General features: G+C 32.8%; 1 protein-coding gene and 1 pseudogene across 2 annotated transcripts; both read left to right on the forward strand.

Annotated features, from left to right (window-relative positions):
- The first annotated feature begins 306 nt into the window (after positions 1-306).
- LOC25493000 (tRNA 2'-phosphotransferase 1) lies at positions 307-5,253 on the forward strand. 2 transcript variants are annotated; one of them, XM_013601373.3, is made up of 8 exons: positions 310-558; positions 646-753; positions 856-1,003; positions 1,878-1,967; positions 3,433-3,487; positions 3,766-3,888; positions 4,535-4,591; positions 5,007-5,253. In XM_013601373.3, the coding sequence occupies exons 1-8, from the start codon at positions 524-526 to the stop codon at positions 5,129-5,131; spliced, it is 741 nt and encodes a 246-aa protein (XP_013456827.1). In that variant the 5' UTR covers positions 310-523; the 3' UTR covers positions 5,132-5,253. The 2 variants fall into 2 exon arrangements, with proteins under 2 accessions (XP_024637154.1, XP_013456827.1); XM_024781386.2 differs by lacking the exon at positions 4,535-4,591 and having other exon boundaries at positions 307-558.
- A 1,576-nt stretch (positions 5,254-6,829) lies between these two features.
- Positions 6,830-8,795, forward strand: LOC25493001 (pentatricopeptide repeat-containing protein At1g09220, mitochondrial-like; annotated as a pseudogene).
- The last annotated feature ends 1,708 nt before the right edge of the window (positions 8,796-10,503 follow it).

Here is a 10,503-nt window from a genome sequence, read left to right on the forward strand (position 1 = left end):
CTTTTGATTACAAGATTATTCTAGGTGGTGCTACATAATATAGATATTTTTAACTCTTAATGACAAAGAGTAACTCCAAGCTTCTATACTCTTCTAGATATTTCTTGATTTAATTTCTAACAATTCCTACAATTATAGTTGTGTCAGATTATGTTACATGAAAAGTTAAAATAACAATCTTCCAATTGAATGAAATTACTTCCAACTTTAAAAGAAAGTAAATAACTTTCTTAGAGTTGAATCCATTTGCAAACTAAATCTTCTATGATTTTAACAATGAATGGATTAGAACTAAAATAAATTAAACTCTTATATAAGTGTTTTTATTTTTACAAGTATTAAACTCTATTGATAGAAGCAATATACCAAATCCTTCATACTCTTCTCTCCTTCTCCCCTCATTATGGAAGAGGAATTGGTCATTCAATTCTGATGTTGTTTTCTTCAGTGACCAACACCATCAGCATCATTGTTCTACGCCACTGTACTCTCCTTCCTCTACGTGTCTCTCTTCTTCTTCTCAATGGACAACACCTCCTACACTCGCGCCACTCCAAGGTTTCTTAACTCTTCCTCCATTCTCACTATTTTTTTTTTCTTTCTGCCTTTTCATTGTAATTTTGCTTTTTAATGTTTTGTGGGCAGTTCTGGCAATGGCAGAGGAATGGCTTTTGATACAAGAAATGATAGAGAAAGAACAAGAGGGCCGAGTGGCTCCGGAAACAATAAAATTGATGCTCTTGGTAGGCTCCTGTAAGTGGATGAACTCTATACTATGACTGAATTAAACTGTTTTCTGCTTAATTCTTGCACTAAGCAATTCACTCAAATTATGCTTTTGTTTAATATCTGCAGGACGCGAATTTTACGTCATATGGCATCTGACTTGAAATTGAATATGAGAAGTGATGGTTATGTGAATGTTAATGATTTACTATACCTGAATTTGAAAACATTTGCTAATATTCCTCTACGATCCCACACTATTGACGACATCAGGGAGGTCAGTTGATCTAATATATGTTTGTATGCTGTTGGTTTCTGTTTTAATGAGATAAAAAAATATATAAAGTAAAGTCATATTGTTGATATTTTCCAGACTCCAAAATGTTGTTTATTGTTACTGTTATGAAGCATAAACGACTGCATCGAGTTCGATGACACTTTGAACATTGAATACTACTTTACTTGTTATCCTTGTTTCGTTTCCATACAAGTTTTCTTTCTTACCCTATTCTTAGAAGATAGAAGATTGATTCTCACAACTCGTCTTACTCTTGAATAAACGGTTAGAGTGTCAGACTATGGATTAAGAATTTAGTGATCCATCCTTTCAGCAACTCATTACTTTATAAATTAATAATTTAGTAAATTGACTAGGAACATATACATGTTGTCTGTATTACAGACTTCGTCTGCCCTTGGATGTTAACCTGGTTCTGCCTGTGTTATGTTGCCTTTAAATAATTACCGGGGCTCATGTGGCATCTGTTATCTGTAAATTCATCATGAATGTTATTTTTATTTTCCAGAAACATGTTTATTGTGTGATACATATTCTGAACTTGAATCAACGGAATGGTTGCCAAGGAACTTTTATTGCTTTTGTAATCTGTTTTATTTTGCAAAACTGTTGTGTTGATTAATATCATCATAGAAGAGATTTTCTTTCCTAATTTTTCTTGTACTCATGTGTCTTAACAGGACCTATAGATTGTGTATGAAAAATATGATAAATACGGAATATAGTTTTCTTCTTTAATATTTTGTTTGATCTAGTTATTAATATGAACACTTTTCTGTAATGTTCATTTCATTTTCATATGAATTTCCTGAAGAAAATAATTCATTCTAAATTGTGTAATGGTTATCCTCAGGCTGTTCGAAAATATAATAAGCAACGTTTCAGTCTCATAGAAGAAAATGGGGAGCTACTAATACGTGCAAACCATGGCCACACAACCACGGTAAAATATACCTTGTTCATCAAATGTTGACTCATTGAGTTTGCCTAATAAGTTATGTATAATGAAAGTGATTGAAACTGTAATATGTAACACATTCAAATGGTAATGCATTCTTTGTTTAAATTTGCTTTAGTCATTGTCGTGTTCAAATGGCATCAATGGAAAACACTCACTTAAGATATGATATTGTCAGTAGAGAAAATAACTTTTGTGTTAGGCACTCAATGGTTAAGAAAGTGTATGTAAAGTGGTGTAAGAGGGAAATGAGAATGGCTAACAACCTAGTTGTATAGCTTATTTTATAAATAGCTTAGGAAACAGAGTCAATAGGCATTTAAGTAAACCATTCTGTTAAGAGAGAAAAGGTGCCTCGAGTACACCTTGTGATTGTTCCCATTCCCTGAAGGGCTCAGTCCCTATTCTCATATTATTTTGTTCTTTATTTCCACCATGCAACAGTTGATACTATCAACACGTCAAGTGGTTAGCATGTTATAGTTGTTCCTTATCTTTATGTTGTTACACCGGTAAGGCTGACAGAGGTAGAGAAGACCAAATGAGTTTAAAAGAAAATCCTAGGCTTAAAAACTAACAAATGTTGATGATAATCCGTCAGCGGGCGACTGACAAAATACTAGAGATGGAGAGGGTACAAAGTGGGGATTATGTTCTGATGTCTGTCCAATATTTTTGCTGGTGTTGGAGATTCAAGGATGTTTAGAGGTTAGGGGAAATGATAGATAAAAGAAACGCCTTCAAATTTTCTGGCTACAATTTAGTCTAAATCATATCAATATAAGATATAAGTAATACATTTGAAGCGGACAGATCATTGTTCTGCTTTGCTTTGCTATGAGAGAGGTGGTAGAAAAGTAGAAATTGAACTTGTGGACACTGGAGAACCTTGTCAGGGCCACTCACCACTGGGCAAAAGGCCTATTGATGGATATTAATTGCTCTTTGCTTCAGATGTTCTGAGCTAGCTCCAGTCATGACATTACAATAATACTTACCACATTTTACTTTGTCCTTCAATAGGTCTTGTGTATGCATATAAAAAGCTTAAAAACATTATTTGAATTAATATAGATAAACTCTTTAAATATGTCTTGTGTCAACGCATCAGGTTTGATGAATAAAAAAATTGCATTCAAACTTGTGGAAGACATTATGTGGAGAATAAGTTATCAATCATGTCTTCTATGGATTGAGCTAAACCATATTTTACTATTGTCTTTACATTGTCGTTGGTGGAAGATATTTTTAAAAAATTAACTCAGCGAAGTGAATGGAAAACGTTTTGTTGTCTACCTTTTGCCCTTTATCTGATTTGTCATTAACTCACTATTACTATATGTTTACAATGGCAAGTCTTATTGCATAAGTATCTGGTTAATGTTCTCGCTTATGTTATATTGGGCATTTGGTTGTGAATTCATTCAATATTATTTGACTTGATTTGCAGGCTGTTGAAACTGAAAGATTATTGAAACCAATCCTTTCAGTTGAAGAATTTCCAGGTGCATAATTATTGAATTTGTTGCCATAGAGTATAGACTTCATTCATGGTTAACATGATTCTTAGCAACATACTAACTACTAAGTTATATACATATTTGTGACTACAAATTATCCTTTGAATGGTGGATATGTTGGCATTTAGCAGGATTACCATAACACACTTCTATAACTACTGAAGAGCTGTATACTGTCTTTACAGATCATATTCTGTTCTAAATGATTCAATATGTATTGCTATTGGATTTGTTTCATATCTTGATTTTTCCACAATATGCAGTTTGTGTGCATGGAACATATAAAAGGAACTTGGACTCAATTCTAGAATCTGGTTTGAAACGCATGAAACGATTGCATGTTCATTTCTCTCATGGTTTACCAACAGATGGAGAAGTAATAAGTGGTAATGTTATATATTATTGAAAGAATCCTATTTATCTATCAAAAAGTTTAAATCTGGATATATTTTGTCTCATTATGGTTAGTCAAATTGGTTTCCTTTCTTGAATATTAAGGATAGCAATCAGGTTCAAAATACAGAAGGATTAATGAAAAAGATGAAGTGTATTGTGAATCTGTGATTGATAATCTAGCTTTGAACCAAATGTGGAATCCCAATGAAAATTTTCCTGTTTCTATTGCTTTCTACTTAAGGCCTGGAAAGTAAAAATTGTGAACTTATTGCGTAGGAAAGGTTCAAAACATTCAAATAATAATAGTCAATCATCCATAATTTTAATGTGGGAGTAGCTACATTATTAGTTAGTAAGTAACTCAGAACCAAATACATGTATACTTAATTGATGTAACAAGTGTCAATAACCCATCATAATTATCTATAACTTATCTGTTGGTAGATGAAGACCTTTGAAATTTGCTAGTGAGAAGTTTTGTGTAGTCTGAAATTTGTTTCAAGAATATTAAATTTCTTGCATGGAACAATAAGATGGTCTTATCTTATGAAGAACTAATATTTAACTTATTGTTTAATAGTTTTCAGTTATTAGATGTAGCTGCCTAATTTTTTTCTATTTCTTTTTTGTTCCTAGGAATCAGACGAGATGTTAATGTTCTGATCTTTCTTGATGTTAGAAAAGCTTTGGAGGGTATGATAATATTCTAAATATCTTCTGAATGTGAAACCGTTTCATTTCATCTTTTAGTCCCCAATAAGATACTAGTGAGGAGTAAAACCATTTTTTTTGTTAAATCTAGAATTAAAACGAATAAAACTTTTATTAGAATCAAAATCAAGACTCTAAGGCAGCCCAAGTGTTTGAGCTGCGAGTTTGGGACATCTAAAGGAGGTTCAGAGTTTAATCTCGCTACTAACGTAACATGCTAACGATCAAAACCTAACCTATAGAACATTCAAATTAAGTTTTTGTCTATTTTATAAGAATCAAAAACATATTTAAACTACTTGCATAGAGAAACATTTTAAACCAAAAATCTACTCCAAACAATACTATTGACTTGTGTGTGTATTGCTTCTTTCTATTATGTTTCATCCCATTTCAGAAGGTATGAAGCTATACATTTCTGAAAACAAGGTGATCTTGACCGAAGGTTTTGACGGTGTTGTTCCATCCAAGTATTTCCAGAAGATAGAATCGTGGCCTGGAAGACAGCCTATTCCTTTTTAAAATCTATGTCATATTTTGATTTTACTTATGTAAGGATATTCCAAGGGGAGGATTTCTAAATCATTGTGTATAGCTCTCGCAAATTTTTCACAAACTTTAATTCAAGTTGTTATTAGATTAAACTTGCTTGACTCCCTACTTATTTAATGATCTAAATGAGCTTACTTTGGATTATCACAAAAATTTCTATTGATATATATATGTGTGTACTGTACAAAAATAAGAACTATTGTTGTTGTTGTTGGCGACTAAATAACCTAGTGATTAGAATCTCATACCTTAAATATGGAGAATCAGAGAATTGCGGGTTTTAACTCGTGTCTATGTATCAAATGTCCATACAGAAAAATCCGATTTCTTGGAGAGACGATAATTTGAAACATAATTTATAGAAATAATGAATATAATGGTCTTTAAAAAAAATTAATACTACAAACTTATATATATGATGTCCTATTATTCAAAAAATTTGACTCCACTACTACAAACCAAATCAAACTACGAGTATTAAAATTTTAGTATCTAATAAGTTTTTTACCTCCTAATCACCATGCTTCAAAACAATACTTGTTCCCATCATATTTATAAGCAAAAAACAACTTTTTAAATTCATTAAATAAATAATGTATTTGCTCACTATATAGGCCGAATACATTAGATATTCAATAAACTTAAAATGTTGTTTTTTTCTTATAAATATGACGGAATGAAATATATGTTTTGAGCGCCAGCTCCGGTTACCTACCAACAAAAGTTCTAGACTTTTTCAACTCAAACAAAGTTGTATTTGCTCAAAAACACAAAAAACAAACATACTATGGCTCTGTTTGGTAAAAATAGCGGATAGCTGATAAGCTAACTGATAGCTTTTAGCTGATAAGCTAGCTGATAGCTTTTAGCTGATAAGCTAACTGAAGTGTTTGGTAAAAATAGCGGTTCAACTAGCTGATAAATGTAAAATGACATAAAGGGTATTCTTAATTCATAATAAAAATTATATCATTAATTTAAGTATTTGTAATTTTGTAAACTAATTTTTCTTTAAAATAATACTTTAAATTTATTAATTTAATATATCCTATGTATTATAAATTAAATTAAATTTTATTCACTAAAATTTTATCTTATATTTATTATCATTTAAGTGTTTCTACTTTATAAAGAAAATAACATTTACCTCAAAAACAAAAAAAAAAAAGTAGCACTAATAGAGTAATACTAATAACAGAGAATAAAGAAAATAACACTTACCTCAAAAAAATAAAAATAAAAAGTAACACTAATAGAATAATAGTATTTTGTTTCGTAAAAAAAAAAAACGAAGGCATATATTTAAAAAAAAAAAAAAAGGTGAGCTGATATATATACAAAAATTGGAATAAAGGGATAGTAGTCTTTATTACGTAGCTTATTATAAAAATTATAATGGATAAAAATACAATTTAAATGAAATAATAAGGGTAAAATTGGAAGAAAAAGTGAGAAGCTATAAGCTCAAACGTTACTTGGAATAGCTTCTGAAAAATAGCTTATAAACTCGTGAAATAAGCTATAAGCTCGTGAAATAAGCTATAAGCTCATGGTAAAAAAGTGTTACCAAACAGAGCTTTTTTTGTCAAACGAGCTTATAAGCTATAAGCTAAAAGCTCTTTTTTTTAGTTTCCCAAACAGATCCATAGTATAATTTCCAACATAACCTGGTCAACATTGTTATTAACAAACAATGCCACATTTGAAGTTGAATCGCCATGTTTCATCTTCTACTGCAAAATCAATGTTTCACAAAACCATTGAACAGAATCCAAAAACCAAAGTACCCACAACACTTCCTCTCCCTTCTTCTCAATAACCCTTTACCACATTACCATTCTCTTCAACAACTTCACTCTCAAATCATCACTACTTCACTTTTCCACCATTACCCTTTTCGCAACAATTCTACTTCATTACTCTTCTTCAACAACCTTATACGTTCATATTCACTCTCGTATTTCCCTCATCAAGCTCTTCAATTCTTCACACACACTCTCAACAACCTCACACTAAAACACCCTTTTTATCTTGATTCATTCACATTGACTTTTGTTTCTCATGCTTGTGCAAATTTAAACACAACCCGTTTTGGTTTTCACCTACATTGTATTGTTTTTAAGATGGGTTTTAAGAATCATGTCTTTGTGCAAACTGGGTTGCTTCAAATTTACTCAAATTGGGGTTTTTTTTGTTAATGCAGCTCAGGTGTTTGGTGAAATGTCGGAGAGAAATACGGTTACTTGGAATGTTTTTATTGGTGGTTTGATTAAATGGGGTCAGCTTGAATTTGTGAGGTCGGTGTTTGATCGAATGCTGGTTCGGAGTGTGGTGTCGTGGACTCATATTATTGATGGTTATACGAGGATTAATAAGCCTTTGAAAGCTTTGGCTTTGTTTAGGAAAATGATTGAGGTTGATGGGATAGAGCCTAATGAGGTTACCCTTTTGACTGTTTTTCCTGCTATTGCTAATCTTGGGAATGTTAAGATGTGTGAGTCGGTTCATGGGTATGTGGAAAAGAGAGGGTTTAATGCGGTTGATATACGAATTGTGAATGCGTTGATTGATTTGTATGCTAAGTGTGGATGTATAGAGAGTGCGAGTAGATTGTTTTCGGAGATGCCTGACTAGAGGAAGAATTTGGTGTCGTGGAATTCTGCTATGTCTGGTTATGCTATATTTGGGATGATGAGGGAGGCTGTGGAGACTTTTGAAAATATGGAGAAGGCTGATGTGCGGCCGAATCATGTGGCGTTTCTCAGTATTTTGAGTGCTTGTAGTCACGCTGGATTGGTCGAGGAGGGGCTCGAGTTTTTCGGTAAAATGGTGAATGATTACGGACTTGTGCCGGATGTCAAGCACTATGGCTGTGTGATAGATATGCTTAGGAGAGCAGGGAGATAGAAGAAGCTGAGAAGGTTGCTTTGCAGGTTCCACGTGAGGTCGTGAATGATGTTATTTGGAGGGTGCTTCTTGGTGCTTGTAGCGTTCATGACAATGTTGAAATTGGTCAGAGGGTGACCAAGAAGATACTGGAGATGGAGAAGGGACATGGTGGTGATTATGTTCTAATGTCCAATATTTTTGCTGGTGTTGGGAGATTCAAAGATGTTGAGAGGTTAAGGGAAATGATAGATAAAAGAAATGCCTTTAAACTTTCGGGCTACAGTTTAGTCTAAATTTCATGTGATGTGTACAATACAACCATATATAGGTGATAACATTTGAAACAGATAGATCGTTGTTCTGCCGTTCTTGCTTGGAGAGAGGTGGGTATGAACATGGGAGAAGTAACTTGTAAGGATCACTAACCACTAGGCAAAATGTCTCTTGACGGGTCATTGCTCTTTTGCTTCAGATATTCGGAACTAGCTCAAGTCATCAAATTGAAGTAATGTTTGCTGCTAATTACTTTGTCCTTCAACTGATCCCGTGTCCCGATGCATATAAGAATCTTTAAAATAACATTTGAAATAATATAAAATATGTTTTGATCCGGAGCATCAGGTTCGATTGAAGAAAAATTATAATTGAACTTCTGGAAGTAGAAGAACCTTTATTTTTTGATTAAGAAAAACCTTATATTTTGTTGTAAAGTTCCATACATCAACCATTTTTAGCAAAAGCTTCATAAGTTGTTCTGATAAACTATGCATAAGCTTTGATTTAACTGTTTCTATAAGCTATCTTGAAGAGCATATCAAAATAAGCTGGAACGTATAGCTTCTATAAGTATCATAAGCTATTTGAGTAAGCTCTGTCGCAAGATCCTATTGCCTCAGATAAATTAAAATGGGATTCTCCAAACACTCTTAATATGTCTCTTTTATGTCTGAATTTGCAGTTTGGGAAAGATTATCTTCTATTCATGAATATTGTAAAAAAAAAATTATGATTCCAAGTATCAACCAGACCAGCAAAGTGGTGGTAGGGAAACCATAGGGAACTTGCTTGGATCACAGTTTCTAAAATAATTTTTGTTTATGAATCACAAGAAATAGTAAATTATGTCAACATAACCTACCATGTGAACTCTTGAAAGCTTTTTGGTTCAGTTTAATGATGTCGTAGGCTTGGTTTTGTTACCACCCACTGTTGCCAAATGTGTATTAGTTTTGCTTGTGGATAGTTTAACTGCTAAGTCATTTGGACTATGTAGAAACTATTTGCACATATGTTTTGATTTTCATTTTCACGTTTCCGTGTACTTTCTTGTCATGAGACCATTTGTGCTCTTAATTTCTGCTACTACTTATCTGTCATGTGTCCAACTTTCATCCTCCCACTTTCTTCTTAATAATCGCTTCTACTATTTCACTTGTGTTGTGTTCATTTTTTAATTTTTGGGTTATTATGCATTGCATGAGTTGGTATTTGCATCATGATTATGCAGCATCCTTTATCTCTTTTCATTCCTTATAATCAATGGTGTTTTAATGGGATTATGAAAGATTCATAGTGCAATCTTTCTCAATTCTCATGATTATATTTGTATGGTTATGTTGTAATACCTTATTTAGAATGATGTGCTGGATTGTTTTGATGATACTAAATGCATCAGATATTAAAGTTTCTAGTCTTTTAGCAATCGCCTTATTGTGTTGGATGGTCATGGTTACAAAATGTGATGTTGGATTCACAATATATTGTTCGGTGCCATCTATGGCTCTCTTATATTTACTTTACCGTGGCAACAAATGGAAGCTTCTGATAGAACTAACATCATATCATCTTTTGATTCTAAAAGCAGACATATCAACATCAACACAACAAGTAAATGAGCTGCCTTGCAATGGTTCAGTTGCTTTCAAAGACTTAAGGTGAAGTTTGTTAAATAAATGCTTTGCTTGAAATATTTGACGCTTCAAATTTTGTTCGACAAGTTCCCGTGTTGTCGAATTACTGCCATGGTGTATGGAGGATTCTTTGCAAACTGCCATAGGCCGTAACGTCTATAACATAGGTCATACTTTTGCCATAGGCTGCAAAGCCGTGTTGTATGGCGGATTTTCGGCTAGCCACCGTAATCCGTCATTGATAGCATTACTAACACCACTTAAAACATGATTTATTGCAGGATGCTGGTACTCCCCTATCTGATACAAAAGCAGAGAGAGATATCATATATGCACCGGAAGTCTTTCCTTTGACATAGATAATTGTCATTTTATATTAGGATAAACTTTTAACTTATTGTGGATTTATGTTCTTACAGGGAGATAAACTTTTAACAATGATGAAGAAAAGTATGGATGTGGAATATAGGATGAATGTGGTGCTATCCCTTCTTCTTTTTTGCGCAATCCCTCTTTAAAGTTTTAGGTTTTTTCTAGGCTTGG

This window comes from Medicago truncatula, chromosome 4 (assembly GCF_003473485.1).
Source record: "Medicago truncatula cultivar Jemalong A17 chromosome 4, MtrunA17r5.0-ANR, whole genome shotgun sequence".
NCBI lineage: Eukaryota > Viridiplantae > Streptophyta > Magnoliopsida > Fabales > Fabaceae > Medicago > Medicago truncatula.

Coding starts and splice junctions, on each gene's coding strand:
- LOC25493000 (XM_013601373.3), top strand. CDS start 524: ATGGACAACACCTCCTACACTCGCGCCACTCCAAG. Junction 559..645: donor TACACTCGCGCCACTCCAAG/GTTTCTTAACTC, acceptor TTTTGTGGGCAG/TTCTGGCAATGGCAGAGGAA. Junction 3,889..4,534: donor AGATGGAGAAGTAATAAGTG/GTAATGTTATAT, acceptor TTTTGTTCCTAG/GAATCAGACGAGATGTTAAT.